Source organism: Leucoraja erinacea, chromosome 24 (assembly GCF_028641065.1).
Source record: "Leucoraja erinacea ecotype New England chromosome 24, Leri_hhj_1, whole genome shotgun sequence".
Lineage (NCBI taxonomy): Eukaryota > Metazoa > Chordata > Chondrichthyes > Rajiformes > Rajidae > Leucoraja > Leucoraja erinaceus.
The window spans coordinates 21,979,810-22,003,864 of NC_073400.1; the positions used below are offsets into that span (position 1 = coordinate 21,979,810).

At 40.0% G+C, this 24,055-nt stretch overlaps 1 protein-coding gene across 2 annotated transcripts in view; it reads right to left on the bottom strand.

The window, feature by feature from the left end:
- kdm5ba (lysine (K)-specific demethylase 5Ba) overlaps nt 1-24,055 on the bottom strand; it is a 96,898-nt gene that overhangs the window by 59,890 nt on the left and 12,953 nt on the right. For both annotated transcript variants that reach the window (XM_055654728.1, XM_055654729.1), the window contains exons 5-12: nt 22,794-22,928; nt 21,380-21,476; nt 18,909-19,015; nt 14,827-14,985; nt 10,283-10,402; nt 9,834-9,992; nt 7,622-7,803; nt 3,058-3,220 (exon numbers count right to left, since the gene is read on the bottom strand). In XM_055654728.1, coding sequence (XP_055510703.1) covers nt 3,058-3,220; nt 7,622-7,803; nt 9,834-9,992; nt 10,283-10,402; nt 14,827-14,985; nt 18,909-19,015; nt 21,380-21,476; nt 22,794-22,928 — 1,122 coding nt within the window. The remainder of the gene's footprint in view (nt 1-3,057; nt 3,221-7,621; nt 7,804-9,833; nt 9,993-10,282; nt 10,403-14,826; nt 14,986-18,908; nt 19,016-21,379; nt 21,477-22,793; nt 22,929-24,055) is intronic.

Genomic DNA, 24,055 nt, shown 5'->3' on the forward strand with positions numbered 1-24,055 from the left:
GGGAACAATGTCGCCGTTTTTGGAGCAGAGGCGGGTGTCAGCAGCCGTTATGGTCACTGGCCAGCAGGAGGCGACAAAATGAGTGAGGGGGGGGGGGGGGGGGGGGGGAATTTTAATAAAAAATGGGTACATAAAGAAAAAATGTTTTGAGGAGTGCAAAATTGAATGTAAAAGTGAATGAGCTAGCGACATGGAAAAAATGACGGAGTGCAAGGAATCAAAGGCCGAATCTACCATCCACAAATACACACACACACACACACACACAGTTTTAATATATAATAGACGATGGATGTATTCAATAGTTGTCATGAAAACAGTGGGCCAAAGAGCCACAATGTCGATGTTCTATGACTATGAAATAGTTTAATGAGTTGTATTGCTGTATTGTGGAAACAAAGAACTACGGATGATGGTTTATACAAAAGACACAGTGCTGGAGTAACCTAGCGGGTCATGTAGCATCTCAGGAGAAAAAGGCTGGGTGATGTTTCTGGTTGGGACCCTTCTTCTGACTGAAAGTGGCTGAAGCTGGAAGCAGAAAAAGACTGGGACCAAACATGGCTGGCCACAAATTACCTCAGGCAGGTCAACCCATTGTTGGCTAGGGAAGGTGTGATCTCAAGAGGAAAAAAAGGTGGACACTGCTACAACGACTAGGGTGGAGGTAGGGGGTAAGTAGGTTACTTAAAATCAGAGAATTCAATGTTCATACAGCTGGGTTGTAAGTTACCCAATGAGGTGTTGTTTTTCCAATTTGCACATGGCCTCACTCTGGCAATGGATGCCCAGGACAAAATGGTCCAAATGTGAATGGGAAGGAAAGTTGAAACGGTTGGCATAGGCCGAGGCAGACAGAGTGCAAGTGTTTAGCGAAGCAGTCACTGAGTCTACGTTTGGTAGACTGTATTAGTTGTATGCCAGATATACCCAAGAGTCATGGCATGAACCCGAACCAGTAGGGTAAACATCAGGGGGAACAAGAACATTTATAAGAATAAAAACATCGGTAGTGACAGTGAAAGAGAAACAGGGCAAACAAACATCTTGAAAATTACTATATAGAAAATGGTGAGCCATAGACACAATGAGGTTTTGAATTGCATTGGGAAATTATTTAGGAGTTTTTACAGAAACTAACATGGAAAGTGGGTTATGAAAGAGCAAAGTGGTTGGTTTGAGATAAAAGGTGGCGACACAAAAGATAATTTAACTGTGGTGACCTGTGCGGAATGGCACATTGGATGGCAAAGTTGAAGGTGTTTCAGACAGATTGACAAATCAGGATAAAATGTTAGGAGAAAAAATGATTTGGGATGACGATTAATGTGACAGAAACACTCAACACCAAAGTTGAAGCTTGAAGTTATTTTACTTGACTTGCTTGGGTGGATTCAGAGCACCGAGGAAACAACGCACATTTTTACATAATTATTGAGAGGGACTGAATTTTCCTTTCTGAGTGAAGGGCAGACTTGGGCATGCTGCTAAAATTGATTAATATGTGCAGAAAACTAATCTCGATGTACGTGGAGTACGCCATACAATTCTGAACAGTTAAAAGCAAGAACATAAAGGGCCTGTCCCACTGTACGAGCTAATTCAAGAGTTCTCCCGAGTTTCCCCTGATTCGAACTCGGAGAATTACAGTAAAAGCCGCTCGTAGATACTCGGGGCTCCCGTGGACATTTGTCAACATGTTGAAAAATCTTCACGAGTCTTCACGAGCTTATTTTACCAATTCTAAAATTTTATCAATTCTAAAATATAACAAAACATCCTATATTTGATCTGTTCATTGGCAAGTTACATATTTGTCAGGTCTTGGGTCAAGCTAGAGTGGTAATTAGCCATCCGTCCCACTATTTTACAGCTGAACTCCAAGCCACCCGCTTTATTACAATGTGGCTTAGAATTGGCCCTCTGGGTGAATTATAGACTTGCAATTGATAATGAAAAATATTTAGGAAACCCTTGAACGACAAAGCAAATGAAGAATGAAAAATGGCATTGAATGATTCATCGTATTCCATTGAAAGTCTTTATGCCAAGCGTCAAACCTACACAGATTGTACATGGCACTGATTATGATTGTCATGATTATGAATTACAAAGAAAATGAACAGCCATTCAATCGAGTCTGAAAAGGTGACTACATTAATAAAAGATAATCAATTCAAGTGCCCAAAAGGCTGATTTGGGGCTTTAAAAAAATTACAAACTTGGCAAAACAAAGAGGACTAAATGCAAAAGCAGAGTATGATTACATTTGGACGTGCTGCTTTTGTTTTTAATATGGGTAAGTCGTGAAGAGATACTTAAATTATATAGCCATATTCATGACGCCTGCCTATAAAGTGATTTAGGACATTCAAAGATAATTCTGATCTTCAATCACAATTTAAATACAGCAATATTGTACCATGGATAATGATTCTTCAGTTTAAAAGAAAACAGCGACCATGAAATAAAACTTCTAAAGTTTCTTTGCAAAAATAGGTTCTAATATTAGAATCAACATTTTGGGCAGATCTGGTATTATTTTCAGAAGCACTAAGAGAGCAGAAGGAAGTGGAAAGGAAAAGGATGAAAAAATAAACCAAGCACGGCAATTCATTCAAGTGGCAACTACATGTGTGTGATTCTACGAAAAGTAGCATTAAATATATAAATGTTATTAACTGCAATGTAACCAATTCTAGCTATGCATGATATTTGGGAAATATTGTGGTCAAAATTATTGGAATTGTGTTATTTGATGGATATAAAGGTAAATTACTATATAGTGCATTCAATACTCAAATATTACATTGGTCACATCACTGCTGATAACTCTACTTCAGTTGCCAAATACCATGACCACTTAGAAGTACACTCTTTTAAAATAATATTTCTCCAATTCCATCCCAAGCAAAATAAGCCTAGACTATCAATCGTTTTTGCCAAAGCTTTGCTTCAAATTGAAAACTGATGCATCTCTGGCAATTCTTTGTTAAAATATAAAATCTAAGTTTAAAATCAGGATCTCAGGGCTGCATGGAGATCTGCAATACGTACTGGCACTCCGTGAGCCATCAGAGTGTTAGGATTCATGATGGTGACCAGCTGATGCAGAAGGTCAGGCTGGGATTCAAACAGCTCAGGCGCCAGTCTCTTCATAACACTCTCCAGCTGTTCTGCCACGTATGCTGGTGCTCCATACCATGTCTTAGGCTCTCCCCTAATTAGTTTTAAAAGAAAATTAGAATCCATGAATTTGAGATTATAAAGCACTCTACTGTTTATGGAAAACTGATCAAAATATAAATAAACTATCAGGACTCTTTTTAAATTACAGGTGGTAGTGGATTTGAGATCATTCTGAAAAATTGTTGACATCCAATGCTGAAACAATTATATCTGTTGCCTATTGAGAGAACCCTATACAACTCCTGGTCATGTAAATAAAAAACAAATATTTTGCCAAGATAGTAGTACCTTCAGAAAAAAATATGGCAATAATTCAGAGCCCTCCATACCTGTCAACTGAACACTAAAATCAGAATGGGATGCAAGAGACATAGATACAGGCTAAATTATCTGCAAATGACAAAATGCATTTATCTCCGTACATTCTGTAGAAATGGAAAGTGTGCTTTGTTTTACCTACACTACCTTCCCACCCACAATCACTTCCTTTTTCTCCTAATTTCACACAAAATATTGAGTTCTAAATGCTCTGAACTATTGAACAGTTGAGCCATTTTATACATTTACATTTATGATTGCACGAGCAATGTTAGATATGTCATCTAATCTGATTTAATTTGTTATTTACCCAAGCATTCTGAAAACTATACTAATTCGTCCATCCATATCTCCAGTACATTCTATATTTTAGAGATTCCAAGGGCAACCTTCTGTGGATTTTCTCTAAAAAAACAAATTCTATCCGATACTACACCTCAAAAATCCTTCCGTTCCTACCATTAAATCCAAATTCACATGATTCACATCCCATGATTTTAAGTTTATTTTTAATGGAAATTTACCAAAAAAACCCAAAATGTCAGAATAAATTAACAGCACCAAATGCTATTCCTGAGAAACATTTGAAATTGTGACACTTTGCATAATGCGGATGACAAATCCACCTTGTTTGGATCCCTACACTACATCAGTATTTTCAGGCTGCTTGACAGACACACTTTAATGAATGAGGAAAAGTTTCCTCAGAACAAATATGATGGAGCCATTTAGGTTCCGGCCATGAACTTCATTCCTTATCCAATGCCTTGGAGAATTCAGAATGTTCAAAGCTATAGCGTAATTTTTAATCTAATCTGAGCAATTGATACTATATTCTTTCCTTGCCAAGCATTTTGTGGCATATAGGTATCACTAAGAAACCTAGCATTTATTGTCAGTGAGAAGGGGATGCAAGAAGAACATAAGAAATTATAGCAGGAGCAGGCCATTTGGCCTTGTGCCTATTCAGTCATTCACCAAGACCATGGCTTATTTTTCATGCTGTCTATGTATTGAAGATACTACCAGCATTTTGAGAAAAACAATGAGCATTAACAACAAAATGATCAGTATTTCCAGTCAGTTGGTTGCCTGTTTGCCATTGTGAAAAGCAAAACATATGGGGGAAAGAATGTCTGCAATACTTTTTCAGAATGGTGTTGAATGCATACAGCTCTATTTTTTGGTAATTTGCAGGTAATTTCTTATACCAGCATTTATTCCAAGTTTATTTCACTAAATAATACATTTTCTGTGATGAGGATTTTCAGTGCAATCCTATATATCACTGGCACCATCTTGGTAGATCTCTACTATTAATGGATAGGACATACCCAGGAATCACGATGGGAGTCTACAATATTTGACAATGGTAACATGAAGCAGCTGCTTTGCAGGGCAGCTTACCCAAGTTTTCCTTAGATCCAGAGATAGTTAAGGCAAGTTGTAAGGATTTGTGTTTTCATTAAATCTGAGGTGGGGTTCGACATTTGTTTGTTTTAATATATATTGGTTAATGTCAGATTTGCTGGAGCGGTTCAGAGAGTAGTTAAATGTTACCATATTGCCTCAGGTCTGAAGTCGCATCGGTTGCCTTCCTTGGATACGTTGTCTTAAGACCTAGAAGGGTTTTTTCGCTGGTAATATTACAAATAAGAGCCTTGTATTTAATCAAATTTAATTTCTCCATTGGCACAGGGGGATTTGAACATTTCTCTACATACTTAGTTCAAACCTTTAATCTCCAGTTCAATAACCTAACTATTATGTTAACATAGGTTTAACTGTCTACTATAATCTTTGTAATAATGTCCATCACCATTTTTGGCCCAATTCTCCATGAAATTTTAAAAAAGTCATTCAACCCTTATACTTTAAATAACCCATTCTCATTTCCCAAATGTTTGACCTACACTGGCTCTCAGTTCCCACGTTACCTATTGTGATAACATCCTTCATATTTGGTTGTCTTGTGGTTTACCACCCTCAAAAAATTTATGTTCCTCCAATTCAAACATTTGGTCACCAAGCCATGAAATTCCTTCCTTAAACTTCAACCAGAGTAACCTTTAAGGCATTCAACATAATTGGCATTTTTGACAATTATCTCACACCTCACCTTTCATTGCATTTAAAATTTGTTTGACTCGCTTGTTCTGCGACTGATGAAAAATCATGGGCTCAAAATATTAATTGGTTCCCTCTACACATGATGATGCCTGACCTGCAGAGTAACTCCAGCATGCTTTGCTTTATTTCATAATCCCAGCACTTGCAGTTTTTTCCCTATTATTTAGTTAACATTCAGACAGTTTATACCTTGGAACAAGTTAAAGATTTTAAACAAAAATAATGGAATTTATTTTATTAAAAAAAGTCTTGTATTTGCTTCCACTCCTACAAAACTTATTAACGGTAAATAAATGATTGATGTTGACAGTTAGGGCTCAATAAAGTTCCTTCCCCATCTCAACCCCCAGAATGCTAAAGAATTAAAGTTTAAAACACTAATTTATCACAATATTCAACATGTGGGCAACATACACAATTAAGCATCCAAGCTGAGTACTGCCCAAAAAAACCCTGCAAAAATACTGATAACATCATAAGATTACCCAGCTTTCTCCAGCTCATCTGACAGTAATTTCTGGAACAATACAGCATATACTGACAGTGCAGCTTGGAATATTTTTTGTATAATTATAATTTGGTTAAGGATAAGAATAAAGTATAAGGTCCTACTTTTTTCTCCATGCCAAAAGGAAAGCCTATAATTAAGTTAATGGCAAGCAGCAACTTCAAAAGTAATTAAGATTAGGGAATGTCAACATTGATTTATGAAAAGGTGATCATGATTAAATCTGAGTTTCTTGAAGTTTCAGCGAGCAAAGTAGATAGGGTATAAGGACTTTCAGACGGTCTTCAATGAGATGCTACACAACAGGTTATAAAACAAAATCAGTGCACAAGGATTGGGGCAATATACTGATGTGGATTATGAATAAGCACATAAGAATACATTGATTGGGAGTGGGAGAATGTGACCAATAGGAGGCCATAGATACGAGCGTTAAGGTTGCACAATTCCCATCAAAGATTTGGAAGAAAGAACCAAATGTAATAATATCTAAATATATTAATGACATAAAACGGGCTTGTTTAATGTGAGAGTTGTAAGTCTCTATGATTCAGTGATGATGCAGAGAGAGTGCACAGGAAAATTCAGAGGCAAGAACAAAACAAATAGAACGTAATGTAGACATATGAGAAGTCATCCACTGTGGTTAAAAAAATAGAAAAGTAGAGTATTTTGTAAACGTTAACAGATTGAAAGATGTTCAGATCATCCTATCCATCCTTAAACAGATTATTGACAGCTAACATGCAGGCACAGCAACCAATTAGGAAGGAAAACAATCTATTTCCATTCATTACAAGTTTATTTGAGTAAAGGTGTCTTAATCCAATCATGCTAGGGCCTTGGTGAAACCACACCTGGAACAGAGAGAAAGTTTGGACTCCCCACCTATACGTGGGTCTACATAGAGGGAATGCCAGACTGGTATACCAGACTGCTTCCTGAAATTATAGTTTTGTTATAAGAGAAAAGGTGAGGCAGTGTGCAATTATTCTGTGCAATTATTTAGAGACATAGGTAAGTTTCAAATTAAAAGGTCAGCTCTTTATGGCAGGTGAGAAAAAACATTATTCACTCAGTGGATTGTGAATATGTCATTTTCCAAGAAAGCTGTGGAGGCTCTGGGAAGAATAAAAATAAGAAAGTGATGTTTGGATATTAGGGGAATCAAGGGACATAATGTTAATACAGAAAACTGGTATTGAAGAGCATCCATGACCTTTTTGAATGACATAATTGTGTTCAGGGCTAAAAGGCCCACATTTGCTCCTGCTTCTTATGTTCTTACACTATATTCTGCTTCTTGTGTTCTTAGCACCTGGTTCTAGCCCCTGCAAACTTATACCATCAATGTTGAGCAGTTGAGCAAACTGTTGCTCTTCATTTCTGCATGATCAGTTAATTAAAAAAAGTTGGTGACAATCTTAAATTTTACATCTGAAGCAAAACCTTCTTGCAAGTTAGTGACTTTCTCACCAATGTAGATAATTGATCGAATAGCTCCAGTGATCCTCAATATGCCAGCAAAAGGAGGAGAAGCACATTCCCACGTACAGCCAAGGTAACTTCATTCCACAAATATCTGCACTGACATGAGTCAGGACTGAAGGTTCCAGAACAGGCATATTATTTAAATTCCATCCAGAATCCAGGTACTCCTTCAGGTAAAGAGACACAAAAAATATCAGATTTCAGAATTACAGTGACTTTGTATAGTTTAGGATAATTTATTTCTGTTACTGACACGACTTCAACATGATCAAAGTGTCCAAAAAACTGGACATCAGCAGTTCATCGCTGCATAAACCCAACTTCAACAATCAACCACTGGATTACAGAACCAGGGGCCACAGTTTAAGAACAAGGAGTAAGCCATTTAGAACAGAGAGGAGGAAACACTGTCTCACAGAGAGTGGCGAGTCTGTGGAATTCTCTGCCTCAGCGGGCAGTGGATGCAGGTTCTCTGGATGCTTTCAAGAGAGAGCTAGATAAGGTTCTTAAAAATAGCAGAGTCAGGGGATATGGGGAGAAGGCAGGAACAGGATACTGATTGGGGATGATCAGCCATGATCACATTGAATGGTGGTGCTGGCTTGAAGGGCAAAATGGCCTACTCCTGCACCTATTGTCTACTACTTAATTTTAACAAACTCAACGTTCACCACATTATGTCATAAGAATTCGTTGCATGAAAACACTGAACAAAAGTCGATCACCTGAAATCTCTTCTTGATTATGATCTTCCTGCTGCTGGAAAATATTCCTCACTTTTACTCCCAAAAAAACGAGTTATAATTTTCCACTGTACAATTTAATTGTTTTCCATTCTAAGCACAGTATCAATAATCTGCCTAGTTCCTCAACAGAATGAAGCCCTCATTACTGCTCTCATTCTTGATCTATTTTGCTCTCCAAGGACTACAAATTCTTCCTACAGTATGGTTTCCCAAAATTCGACACTATACACCTTTCGGGGCTTGATCAGTTTATTAATGCATGAAAACCTGCTTTTTATGGTTTTGAGCCTCTTATCACCTCGAAGAACAAAAGATCTTCAATCTATCCTACTATCTTCAAAGATCTGTAATACAAACACCATTAGATTTTCTGTTCCTCCGTCCAATTTAAGATTGTACCATTTTGTGTGCAGATTTTGAGCAATTAGAAGCTAAATGTGTTATGCAACTGTGATAAATGAAATACAAATTCGGAAGCCTCCTATCACCATATCAGCACCAAATGCATGACACAAGTCAGGAACTTTATGGAAAACCTTCCACTCGATTGCACGTGTAGTTTTAACAACAGTGAAGTGATAAAAGAAAAAAGGATAATGCCACCTGCTCAAACGCCCCCCCCCCCCAATCCACCACCCTTCACAATTGCATTCGGAACTTCATTGGCAGTTACTTATGAAAGCTACTTCAACTATGTCTCCCAACCATCCAACCTTTACCACAAAGTATGACAAAGTCAACAGATAAAAAACAACAGCAGCACTTATAAATTATCTTCCCAAGCAACATAACAGCCTGACATGAAAATAACTTCTTCAGCAACAATGGGTCCAAATCCTGAAATTTGACATCTATCAATCATGTGCAACATTTATCACAAGAATTAGAACAATTCATGAGCAGCTCACCGTCGCCTTGAGTAATTATGCACAGGAAAGTCTCAACTGTGACAACTTCATCTCAAATTTTAGATGTCCTTGCTGATAAGTACACCCAAAAATATTACCAGTGAACAGATTAAAACTATTAAAAGCAATAGGCATCACTATACGCAGTAAACAAACGTGTTCTATAGCTTACTGTTCCCTCACTGATGCATGAATGCCAACTGCAATTTGCTTTACCAGTTAATATGAATTTGGAATTACATTTTGTTGAATTATGTCTATAATCCGGCTGGTTAATCTTAGTTGAAATTCACCAAATAATTTTTCATAATGTTTAGTATCAGGGAAAACAGTAACACAGGAAATTTACTAAAGAGAGTATCTCAACATGTAATTTGGCCATACTTGGGCTTCAAATTGTGGTTGAGCAACTCGTTATTTTGCTACATGCAGTTTTACCATTATCACAAAGGGAAATTGTAAGATTTACTGAAAAACTCAGTTGACATTAAGGCCAAGAATAGTGTTTCCCAGAATCTTATAAATTTAAAGCAACAGCCATACCTGTTCATCAGGTCGTAATTTAATTTTGCCATTTTTGATGGGAAAGCCACTACCAAATTCTTTAGATGCAATGTCAGCTCCATATTCCACTGTAACATCTTCTTCAATGGTACTAACCAAACGCCAAAATTCCTTCTCCACAAGCTCCGTTGGAACCATCTGTATTTTGACGGATTTATAATTTAGGATGGGGTGAGAAGAGAGAAATAAAATAATTGCTCTGTATAGAATTTTTGTTTCTTTGCAAACTATAAAATATCCATTGTTCTACATTAAGATTTGACTGAAGAGTTTATGCTCGAACTTAACATCGATATATATATATATATATATATATGCCCAACTTACTGACAAGAATGCCTGAGCAAAGCATGGTTATTTAAATTAATACAAAGAAAGTTTTGGGTAACCAGCTCCAACATTTTTTTCCCCAAACAAAGCACACTCACATGAACTGGCATATTGAAGTAGTCCGATTTAAAGGCATCTGCCATTTCTCCAAATGCGCGGAGTGTGTAGTCCCTAGGAGCCTGTTCGAACCCAAAAGCTTCTTGAGGTTTGCTGCACTCCTGTAATAATCAAAATAAAAATGTTCAGGCAGTGCTTAACCCATGGCAGGCTTCCTACATTAATTGCTGCTATAGATAATATATCAAAATAAATGTGGGGATATATAGATCTATTTAACCACTATCACAATGTGTTGTAAATGCAAAGTTTAATGGCAAAGGATAGGATATCTCAAGGTAATCAGCTTATCAGGTGACAGTCGTGTTCAAAGACTCCTTTAAGGGCTGAACTGAGCAAGGCAAAAATACTTGCTGAAAGAAAAAGCAATTTAATGGAGTCACTTCTTCTGTCAACTGAACAGCCTAATAATATGCCTAAAAAGAGAAATAAGCAGACAAGTGAGTAAGTCTATCAATGTTACCCAAATTCACATAGAAAGGGCTAGAAAATGTTTCCTACAAGACAGTCTTAAACTGCCTGGACTGTAGACTATTTATTTAACCGACCTGGAAGTAGATAAGCATCAGAGCCCTAGGAATAAAGGTGCACATATTTTGGCAAAATATAGCTTTGCCAAAATGTAATCGTCAGAATTTGAAGCACTGACAACAAAATCCAAAATGTAAGGAAGCTAACTGTTCCACTCGTGTCTGTTGAAAAATAACTTGTGGCAACCCTAGTCCTATTTACCATCACTTGGGCTGTAGCCCCACAGGTGACTGCTCCAAGTACACATTTAATGCAAAGAGCATTTTCACTTCCTCTAGCTTTCAACCAGTAAGTTGCAGACGCTTACCACCCTCTAGACGTAAAATAAAACCCTCATCCCCTTCTAATCTTTCTATCAATGACGTTAAATCCATGTACTCGAAAGAAAATTTTGCTTTGCCCTAATCATTCATTATTTCAAAGTTCAATCATCCTAAGCCTCCATTGTTAAAAATGTTTAGTCTTAGCAACACCCTTGTAAATCTTCTCCATTTTTACCTTACTGACCACACCTTTAGTTTAGAGATACAACAAGGAAACAAGTCCTTAGGCCACTGATTCACACCAACTGTCGATTACCCATTCAGACTAATTTCTGTTATCCCACTTTCTCATCCACTCTCAACACACTCAGGGATTTTTTTTCAATTAACCTACAAACTTACAAAGACACAGGGAGAACATGCAAACTCCACACTGACAGCACCCAAAGTCAGGATCGAACCATGGTCTCTGGCACTGAGGTAACGGCTCTACCAGCTGCACCACTGTGCCGCTATTAACTTACTAAATAACTTATAGCACAAACCAAGGAACCAATTACTGAGCTGCATGGAACCAAAATGATGCAACAATCTTCCAGTCACAAAAACACCTGCAAATCGTTTATCTTTGTTTTCTGTCCATGGCATACATTCTGCCACGCTACCTTGGGCTGGTGCTATAGACCTGCACGGGAAGGTAGATGCTCCCGCTCCCATGAGTCTCGGGCAGATGGGGCTCGTCAGTCATCTATGCGAGGGAAAATTCTGATTTAAAACCTCCACTGCCTTGTGGCCATATCCAGTCATGGAAAAGGCTCCTGGAGTAAAATTCAAGAAAATCCAGATTTGGAGCCCCTAAGGCAGTTTGTCGTTGTCTACAACCTCGCTCTGGCAGCTCCTGCGACAGTGCTGGTGCCAAACTGTAACAGCCCTGCTGTTCCTTTGGATCGACCAGCGATGTGGAGAGGGGGGGGACGTGCTGCATGGGCAACAGCCTGTCCTCCATATGACATCGCCCAGACTTGCATCAGACCACACATCGCCTGCAAACTAGGATGCATCGCCCATGGTCAGTCATGACCGAGGGGGGGGGGCAACTACCTTGGATCCCACAGACATCTTCATTGACCAGCCCGTCATCCGAATTGCATCAAAAACCTATAGACTGCATCAAATATAAATACACATATATAAGATCAAGATAACTTAAATAAGGTAGACAAAGGGAAGCCAGTCGTACTCATGAACAATTCTCAAGGTGTCGGGTCAGAGTTAAAATAATCAGCAAAAGACATAATAATAATGAATTTTATTTATGGCGGCCTTTCAAGAGTCTCAAGGACACCTTACAAAAATTTAGCAGATAGAGGAAAAACATGCAAGGGGAATGAAATAAATAGTAGACATGACTAGTACAGAAAGTAAATACAGAATTAAATACAAAACACAGTACGAGGCAATTAATGCACAGATGAAAAGGGACGGCACGTGAGGCTAAGGATGAAATGAAATGATTCAATTTTATTGTCATTGTCAGTGTACAGTACAGAGACAACGAAATGCATTTTTAGCATCTCCCTTGAAAGGGAGACACAGGGCGTCGCGGTGTGCCCGCGCCTGCCGCCGTAACATTCCATTACAGGCAAAGGTGGATGAAGTGTCTTGCCCAAGGACACAACGACAGTATGCACTCCAAGCGGGATTTGAACCGGCTACCCTCCGGTCGCCAGCCGAACTCTTAGCCCATTGTGCTATCTGTCGCCTGTATAGGATAGGCAGAGGTGAAGAAATGGGTCTTGAGGCGGGACTGGAAGATGGTGAGATGGAAGACATGTGAAGGGATCTTAAAATTATTAAACAGTTAAGCAGAAGTGTAGGAAGGAACTGCACATATTGGTGTACACCAAGGGCAGACAAAAAATCGTCATTACCGAGTTAATCAATAATTCACATTCAGTCCTTTGAGATTAAGAATGACTTGCTTCCACTAAATTTCTGTGCATTTTGTGGGATCTGCAAACTTTGTCACAAGATGAAGAAATTAGCAGTGTAGCGTTGTGAAGATTTAGGACCACACATACTGTATTTCCCGGCAATGAAGACGCACATGGGTCGAAGACGCACCCCCAATTTAAGTTGCTAAATTTTGAAAAAGACGATGGCGGGACAGGATCAAGTGTTTGATTTAGTCCAGGGGTCAGCAACATCACCGGCATGCCCCGGGACTGGCTGCAGTTCCCACATCCCTCGTGTCATCGGGACTGGCTTCAGTTCCCAGTTCCCTTGCGTCCCCGGGACTAGCTGCAGTTCCCAGGTCGGCTCGCTTGCCCCAGGTGTGGCTGTTGCACCCAGGTCGGCTCACTTGCCCCAGGTGTGGCTGTAGCGCCCAGGTCGGCTCGCTTGCCCCAGATCTAGGTCGGTTACGTGCAGTTCCCAGGTCGGCTGCGTGCCCCGGGAAAGGCTGCAGTTCCCAGGTCGCCTGCGTGCTACGGGACTGGCTGTAGCGCCCAGGTCGGCTTGATTGTCCCAGGTCTGGCTGTGACATCCAGGTCGGCTATGTGCCCTGCGAATGGCTGTGACACCCAGATCAGCTGCATGCCCTGCGAATGGCTGCAGTTCCCAGGTCGGCTCACTTGCCCCAGTCTGGCTGCTGCGCCCAGTTCGGCTCGCTTGCCTCAGGTCTGGCTGTGACACCCAGGTCAGTTGCATGCCCCGCGAATGGCTGAAGTTCCCAGGTCGGCTCGCTTGCGCCAGGTCTGGCTGTTGCGCCCAGGTCGGCTCGCTTGCCCCAGGTCTGACTGTAGAGCCCGGGTTCCGCTGTCCGGTCCTGGTGGCCGCTCGCAACCACCAGAACTACTTCCCACCCCGGCCACAATGCAGTGGCTCCGCGGCAGCGGTGAGTGAGTTGCTGGCATGATCCCCGACCCTTTGCTTTTCAACGCTCCTGCCCTCCCCGCAACTTTACTCCTGGCGGCCCAGTCAATTTGTGCAGCCCAGGCCGTGCTGACCCGGGCCAGACTCCCCACACGCTGTGAAAGGAACTCTTCCTTTCCCCCCCCCCCCCCCCTCCCCTAGCAGCGCTGTCCTTTTACAGCCGCATCCCACTTTACAGTTGCTTCCCATCAGCTGGCAGCAATGAGGAATAGACTTGGCTATCCCTCAGTACAGCAACATCGTTTTTGATGTTACTGTACTTAAGGATAGCCAAGTCTATCTTTCTTGGCTAAGAACCCAACCTTCGGCCTCAAAAACGCAGGCAAATTTTCGTGCCTCATATTTGGGTAAAAAAAAAAATAGCGTTTTCATTGCTGGGAAATATGGTAGTTAAACATGACAGTTTTAACTAATTAGAATTTAAATGGAACCTTGTGCTGCAAGTCAATGACTGCCAGATCCAAAACGAAGAGCTTGTTAAAAGAAACTTGAATGCCAATGTTGACATCATGGATACATTTACTGTGTTAGAATTACATTTTAATTACTTTGTGTTTCTGACAGCTACTAACATCTTCATACCAAGTATACATCCAGTCACACCCATTACACAGGGCTTAATGGTAAAAAGTGTCATGCTTTGAAATTAAACATATTATTTAGTAAAATCCATGAATTCCTACAACAGACTAGCTTCAGCCTACATTTCAGTTTTAAACTTTGCAAATTAATAAACTTAACTGAAGGCAAAAGCAGTAATGGCAACAAATGTCCAAGGTTGCATTCCAGTTACCAACCTGAGCCAGGCATTTTGGACACCTCCAATCGCCCTTGGGAACATCATGTAGGGGAGGAATCAGACAGAAAGTGTGGTAACTATCATCACACCCATCACAAAGCAACAGTCGATCTTCTTCATTACCTTGTCCACATATCAGACAAACATACATGTCCACCTACAAAAAAAATAATAATAATTCATGAAGTTCTACGAGCCAAACCCTCAATAAATTGTTGTAGCATTTTTACTCTAGTCTGCTATCCAGTATCCCTTAAATGCAACCATGTCACCTGCTCACCATTGAATAAAATAGTTTATTTTGAATTCCTTATTTGATTTATGGGTGACATGCCTTTATTACATTCATTTGGCAACACACATTCACACACTTCCCCAACCAATTGAATCATCATTTGAACCTGATACTACTAACCCATTGGAGCCTCAGGCCTTATCATTCTCCATTTTTGCCCCTGCATTGCAATCGCCAAGGCCCAGGCCCCAATATCCAGCAAATCCCACCATTTCCACAGGCATCCCTCTCCTCCAAACATCCTTTGCCTCAAGGATTTGTGCTACGTACCCAAGGGTTCAGAATTTCTGGATTCTATTTTTAGATGAGCTCATATTTACCCAAACTTAAAATATACCTGCCAATGTAATTTAATGCTTCCATCTGTACATCTTATATTGCCTTCCATCTTCGGATCAATGGTAAACTTGGATTCAAGACACTGTCCCATCTTGAACTCGTGTTCATCTTACATTAATTGGATGCATTTCCAATGTATATTCTAGCAAGATACCACAACACACTACATGCCAATATGCCTACTTAGGAATAATAGTTTTGTTATGATTTAAAATGCTACGTGTCCAAGTCCATCACTCCCTAAAAGTGGAAACAAATGTCAACAGAATGGTAAAGAAGGCATATGGTGTGCTTGCTTTCAGAGGTGGAGCATTAAGTATAAGAGTCAGGAAGTAATGATGTACATTGATAGGATTTGGTTAGGCTGTATTTGGAGCACTGCGTGCAGTTCTGGTCACCACATTACAGGAGGGATGTGGAGGCTTTGCAAAGGGTACATAGCAGGTTTACCTGGATTAAGGGGAATTAGTTACAAGGAAAGATTAAACAGACTTGGCTTGTTTTCTTTAGATGCAGGAAGTTGTAGGGAGACCAGATGGAAGCATATAATGAGAGACATAGAACAGAAAAATAGGTGCAGGAGTGGGCCATTCGGCTCATCGAGGCAGCACTGCCATTCAGTATGATCCTGGCTGATCATCAGTACCATGTTCCTGTTTTTCCCTTCGTATCCCTCGAATCCTTTAGCCCGAAGAGCTAAATCTAACACTTGCAAACCAGCGAATTGACCTCTACTGCAGAGAATTCCACAAATTCACAACTCTCTGGGTGAAAACGTTTTTTCTCATCTCAGTGTTAAATGGCCGCCCCTTTATTCTTAGACAGTGGTCGCTGGTTCTGGACTCCCCCAACATTGAGAACATTTTTTCTGCATTTAGCCTATCCAATCCTTTAAGAATGTTACATGTTTCTACAAGATCCCCTTTCATCCTAAATTCTAGTGAATATAAGCCCAGTCGACCCATTCTTTCATCAGATGTTTATGAAACACCATATGGTAGATGGGCAGAAACCTTTTTCCCCCAGGATCAAAAAATCAACTATTAGAGGGCATAGCATTAATGTGAGAGGGGCAAATTTTAAAAGAGATGTGCAGTGCAACTTTTTTTATTTACAGATGGTGGGGAGTGCCTGGAATACGCTGCTGGGGTTGATGGTCGAGGCAGATACGATAGTGGTATTTAAGAGACATTTGGATAGCTATAAGGAGGGATATGGGTTATGTGCAGGTAGATAAGAGATGGTCTTGGCATCACGTTCGGCAGTGTGGGCCGAAGGGCATGTTCTTACGCTGTATTGTGCGATATTCTCCAAGTCATAAACACACCTATACTAATTCCATTTATCAGCACCCCACAGCCTTGTACGTCTGGGTGATTGAAGTATTAATCTAATTACTTAATTGCTGTTAGAGTCTTACACCCCCTTGCAATGGGGACAAGACTCTCACCATCAATTATTTGAATGCCCCTCAATTTCGTATATATCAATCCGGCCCCTTCTTTTTCTGCTCTGCTCTCACACCATCCAGTCTCTCCTCATAACTGAAAAGATAGCAGGCAATACCCTTGTGAATCTCCTCTGTACTCTGTCCAGCAGAATCACATCCTTCCTATACTGGAGACCAGAATTATACACAATAGCACACCTGTAGTCTAACCAATGTTTTTTACAACTCTACCATGAATTCCCTGCTCCTATTTTGTTTGCCTTCAGCTAATAATGCGAAGTATCCCATGTGCCTTCTTCACCATCAATCTACCTGCGCTGTCACCTTCAGGGATCTTTGAACTTGTACATCAAGGTCCCTCTGTTCTTCAATGCTCCCTAAGATTCTACCATTTAATGTCTTCTAGACTATTAGCTCCCCCAAAGAATGTCATCACACTCTTATCAGGATTAACTTTAATCTGCCATTCCTCTGCACATCTCACGGACATGGGGTAATTTCAGTACCAATTAATCTATGAATGAGCAAATCTTTGTGAGGTGAGAGTTGTATTGAGAGTTCTCCTCAAATCACGACTTGAAAGTCGAGCATTTTAATTGCCTGGAAGACTTTATCCCCTTGACTGAGTACTCCTGTACAGGAAAGATGAGTAGGCTTTGGTGAGGGTGCAGAAGAGGTTTACGAGAATGCCGCTTGTATTGGAGGCTACTAGCTGGAAGGAGGTGTTGGACTAACTTGGGAGTGTTTGCCCTGGAGTGGAGGTGGTTGAGATCTGACAGAAGCCAAAAAAACTATGAAGCATAGATAGGACAGACAATCAGGACTTTTTTCTCCACCATGGCAATGTCAACGACAAGATGGCATAGCCCTACTGTCAGAGGGGAAAGCATAAAGGAGATGTGCTGCCATGGGTGGAAATGCACTGTCTTGAGACAAATACGATAGTGCCATTTTAGATAGGCACATGGATATGCAGGGTATGGAGGGAAACAAGTCAGTGCAGGCAGAGGAGATTTGTTGAAATTGGCATTGTGTTTGGCACAGATATGATGGGTCATAGGGACCTGATCCTGTGCTGTACAGCTTATGTCTATTGACATCTTGCCATTCAGGATGTTCAACAACCCTCAAGTGTCATTTTGATCCTGACACATGGGTCACAACATGTCTGTGGCAAATAACTGTCCGTATGCACTGTCTACTTTAACTACATAATCTATGATCACTATCACTCATCTTACTCCCCTCCTTTGCAGTTGAAGCACTTGCAAAGCAGACTTCTGGCTATGACTGCACTCCAAAGAACCAATTCCCCAACAGTTTCCAAAAATGGACAATCTGTTCCAGTCATTGATGTTTGCATCAGTGCCATTTATTTTATCATACTGAAAGTTGAGCTGTATATTTACTGTTTAATTGCCTGAGGCTGCAGCGAATCGTCCGATCAGCTGAGAAGGTTATTGGCTGTAACCTTACCTCCATTGACGAACTGTACACTGCAAGGACCAGGAAGTGAGCGGGTCTCTGACCCCTCTCCCCCGGCCACAAACTCTTTGAATCACTTCCCCCTGGAAGGCGACTCCGGACTGTCAAAGCTGCCTCAGCCAGACATATAAACAGCTTTTTTCCACGAGTAGTAGCTCTACTCAATAACCAAAAATCTGTAGCCTCCTTTTGCTCTGGTATTTCATTTAATTCACATGCTTAATCAACAGTTTTATTATTAATGTTTAATGTTTTATGTATCATTCTTAACTGTCACTGTATGTTATGTTGTCACTTGCGAGCGGAGCACCAAGGCAAATTCTCTGTATGTGAATACCTGGCCAATAAACTTATTCATTCATTCATTAAAATGCATATGCTGACCTATGTGATAAGCATACAGAGAATACAGTGTTAGCTAAATAAATTATATCAAGAATATTACAACTATCCTTTTCTTGCCTCCCCACCCCAACCAACCAGCAATAAAAATTAATCTGAGAATATTTACAATATTAGAGGCAATGGTATTTCTGTTGTTTCGCAGTGTCCTAGTTCGCTCAGGATCATTAATGCGGTTTTCACTTCCTTCCTTCACTCCAGTAATATTGTATTTTTCTGAAATTTAGAGAAAGATGACTTTTACTTCTGAACAAATTGAGTTTGAAGACATTGCAACAATGCACACTATCCAGGAGAAACATAAACTCGATGCATAAAGGTCTTGCTTTGCAATAAAATTATTCCATAAATCTAGATATCTCACCTAATAGAAAACTTATTTTAAAGTTACAGGCATAAAATACTGGTTAATGGCAAGAATGAAATGGTGCTGGAATGGAACTTAATTGTAGACACTGCAAAGTAAAGACAATTTCTGCAAAAATCCAGCCAAAGAAGTGTTTCTCACATGTTATGTACAGCAAAACTTGAAAGTGCTTGAAAAACTTGTACAGCAAACTTGAAATTTACGAGTTGTCTTTAAATACAGGAGAGGTGCCTGAAGAGGGTGGCAAATGTGCCTTTATTCATGAAGGGCTGCAGGGAAAATGCTGGTAACTATAGGCCAGTGAGCTTAACGTCCATAGCTGGAAAGTTGCAAGAGGGTATTCTGAGGGATGTGATATACAGGCATTTAGACAGACAAGGCTGAATAGGGATAGTCAACATGGTTTTGTATGTGGGACGTCATGTCTCACAAATCTGATTACGTTTTTTGAGGACATGGCCAAAAAGTTCGATGAGGGCAGAGCTGTAGATGTTATACATATGGACTTCAGTAAAGCATTCGACAAGGTTCCTCATGGTAGGCTGCTCTGGAAGGTTAGATCGTATGGGATCCAAGGAGAGATAGTTGGAATGATAGAAAAGTTGGAAGAACGCAGAGGGTGATGGTGGAAGGTTGCTTCTCAGACTGAGGCCTGTGACTAGTGGTGTGCCGCAGGGTTTGGTGCTGGGCCCGTTACCGTTTGTCATCTATATCAATGATTTGGATGAGAACATACATGGCAAGGTTAGCAAGTTTGCAGATGATACAAAAGTGGGAGGATTCACAGATCGTGAAGATGGTTGTGAAAAAATTGCAGCAGGAACTTGACCAATTGGCCAAGGGGGCTGAGGAATGGTGGCTGGAATTTAATACAGAAAAATGTGAGGTGCTGCATTTTGGAAAGTCTAACATGGGTAGGACGTATAGAGTGAATGTTTGGGCTCTGCGTAGCATTGTAGAGCAGAGGGATCTGGGAGTGCAAGTGATGAAGGTGGAGTTGCAGGTAGATCGGGTGGTCAAAAAGGTTTTTGGCACATTGGCCTTCATCATCCAGTGTATTGAGTATAGAAGTTGGAGGTCATGTTACAGTTGTGTAAGATGTCAGTGAGGCCACATTTAGAGTATTGTGTTCAGTTCTGGGTACAATGTTATAGGACACATGTTGTCAAGCTGGAAAGTGTACAGAGAAGATTTACAAGGATGTTGCCAGGACTAGAGGGTCTGAGCTATAGACAGACGTTGAGTAGGTTGGGACTCTATTCCTTGGAGTGCAGGAGGATGAGGGAGATCTTGTAGAGGTGTATAAGATCATGAGAGGAATAGATTGGGTAGATGCACAGTCTCTTATCCAGTGTAGGTAAATAGAGGACCAGAGGACATAGGTTTAAGGTGAAAGGGAAAAGATTTAATAGGAATCTGAGGGGTAACGCTTGCCACACAAAGGGCGGTAAATGTATGGAACAAGCTGCCAGAGGAGGTAGGGACTATCCCAACATTTAAGAAGCAGTTAGACAGGTATATGGAAAGGACAGTTTTGGAGGGATATGGACCAAATGCTGGCAGGTGGTACTAGTGTATCTGGGACATGTTAGACGGTGTGGGGAAGTTGTGCCAAAGAGCCTGTTTCCACACTATCACTCTATGACACCGTTACTCAATGCTTGCCCGATTTCAAAGTCGTTAACTGAATTGTTAATGGAACATGTGGCTTCAAAAGAAAGTCAATCAAACTGCCAAATGCTGAGCAGATGTCAAGATAAAGTTACTGAAACAAGGGACCAGTTTTAAAGAGCAATTACATATGAAACTTGAAGTAGAATTCAGCATTTTCAACGAATAAGAATTAGCTGGGGCAAAAAAATGTTCCTGTTCACCATCCCATCAAAACACCTGAAGATTACACAGGCTAAGACTGGACAAAGTGTACAATGTACACGTTCCCTTCAGTCCCTTGTTGCTGATAAATTCTAACTTGTAATTGAATCTAATGGCAAGTTATTGCTGTACCCAATTGCGTGCCAATCATTTTTCTTTTTTTTACTTTACATCCCAACTCAAAAAGGTACCAACCAAGCAACTGAGCCTGCAAAAAAATTCACGTGTTCAATTTCTGATGCAAAATGTATTGAGAAAAATTGGGGAGAAAATACTGAACTGTTCTTCGAAATATGACCAAAATCCGTTCAGAAGAGAAGAAATGTTATACTTCATACCATTTTCACACTTCATTGATCCACTCCTTGTTTTTGGTCGCAAGTCATGAGCATGAACATCAGTGATGTCACTGGGCTCTGTCTTTACATCTCCCACCTGTAAATTAAAAATTACTCTGTCTCAATGAAACCCTTTCATATTAAGATTGATATGCAAATGTCATAAATGGATAGTATGTTAAATTTGGAACACGTTTTTAAATTCAGCAGTTTCAAGTAAGCTTAGAGTTTCACATGTAAATCAAAACAGATGACAGATTTGCACAAATTAATTAAATTATCTGGAAATTGGTCAGGCTAATTGACAAGATATTACCGGATACTGACAAACCAATGACATAAGTACTTTCTCAGTGTCCTGCGCAATAATTCATATCATTGTAATAAGTAATAATCAGCAGCTGCAATTTAAGATGCAAGAGAGTGGGAGATAAAGAGGTCTGGAACCATAACTTAGTTGTGCTCCACCCCTTCATAAATGCTGACAGACAGCTTTATGTTCTTATTTAACATTTCAGTTTCCTCCCACATCCAAATGACATGTGGGTTTATAGGTTAATTGGCCTCTAAATTCCTTGTAATGTGTAAGGGGTGGAATAACAGAATTAGTGTGAATGGGGAAAATAGATGACCAGCTTGTGGCCAGAGGGCTTGTTTGCACACTGTCTTTTTTAAAAAATCCTTAGCAAAGCTGTTCTTAAATTGCAAAATAGTAGTAGATTTTAAAACTTAAAGGTGTGGTACTGGTAGGATCAACAACCCAAACTTTGCACTAGTTCTTGTATTTTAAAACATGATTTCAGGTTTCTTTTTAAATCTCAAAAACTGCTGACATGATTCTCTTCATTTTAAGACAATTATTACTAGCAATCAGAATTTTAAAGCTGTTAATACATTTTCCAAGTTCGGTCTTCAGACTATCATTACAGGCAATCCACATGTTAAAACATAATGAAAATTCACGCTTACGGAATTCACAAATCACGACTCAAAAATTAAAAATAAATAAGATTTGTTCTCATGTAATGTACTTATTTAAAAAAAAAATTTTAAATCAATTTTTTAAAACACTTGTTTCTTGATGTGTTACAGAAAATCACACTATGGACTGTATTCTTGGAACACAAAGCCTTTGTATTGCAGGCTTCCCTGTACCTGGTAATGTATTTCAACTTAAAACAAAAATCGCACAAGTAGAAGAAAAGCTGATTTTGCCTGGAAATAAATTGTGCACCATGGGAATATAGTGTACTTACTTGAAGAACATTAAATAAATGACACAAACATAAGATTGACATGTCTAAAATTCTGTTTAAGATAAAGTTATCCTTCCATACATCAATTTTTATTTGTTGATTCATTCTGCATGGCAAACAAGGTAAAACTATTCCATCACTTGGACTATCACACCTACCTCTGAACGCATCCGTTTTGCACGTCGTGCTGGTACGGTCATCTCTGAGGATTGCACAGACTGCCTCTGAACTATATCATGTGGCTTGTACTCTTGGTCTTTCTCATCATTGATCAGACTTGGCTTCTGTACACACTGAAAAAAGGATACAGTAATTAATTGCTGCAGCATTTGATGAATTACTTGTTGAGCCAAAACTTTTGATCTTTGTGCTTACTAATAAAATTTAGTCAGGAAATGTACATCACAGGTATGACGACCTGCTCCAAGGCAGGCAGCAATTGGCTATCATGTTGAAAGATGTAGATCACGAATTTGCAGTCAACAGAAAGAATGTTTAAGAAAATGACTCCATAAAGATGTATTCACTGGAAATTACTTTAGCCCTTTTGATCTCACCAAAACCCTCTGAAAACCTAACGGTTTCAATAGTACCCTATTATCTAATTTTACCAGTGACAGAACTCGAATAGAATAATCAAATATGATTTTGGTTTCTTAAACCCAAGCTGATTCTTCTCAATTCTATTATTCTTTTCTAGGTGTACTGTTAGTAATAAAAATACTAACATTTTTATGATGTAAGTCAGGGAGCATCTCTGGAGAACATGGATAGGTATAGGTTCAGACTGATTGAAACTGATTGTGGCGATCGGGAGGGAAAGAAAGTTCAGAGGGGCAGAATAAAGCCTGGCAGTTAATAACTGGATACAGGCAAGGGGGGAATTTTGATGGAAAGATGCCCCGTCCTTCTCTCCCAACACCCCCTTCTTTCCCTTCCTTCGCTCCGGTGGGGCAGACTCATACCAATTTCTCCACTCCTCTTCCAATACATTCCTTTCTCTAGCTTCACAGCTCGCAACGCAATACTTGTTTCACACCTCCTCGTAGATCGCTCCCCTGTGCCCCCTGGACTCACTCATTTCTCCCCTCACCTCTCATTCTTTCCCCATGCTTCACAAAGCACAATTCTTCAAGCCTTTTGTCTCACACCTCGTGTTTTCATCTCTGGTCTTTGACCAACATCTGCCCCATCAATTCCCCCCCCCCCCCCACCCACCCCAAAACTACCTGCCAGGCTTTGACCTGCCGCTCCTCTCCTTTAGCTTTCTTCCCACCCCACAATCAGTCTGAAAGATCTTGACCCGAAACATCACTTATCCATGTTCTCCAAAAATGCTGCCTGACAAGCAACATATTGGTAGTTCAATTTCTACCTTCCTCAAAAGTAGTAGTGGGGCCACATATGCTAACATTCCAAT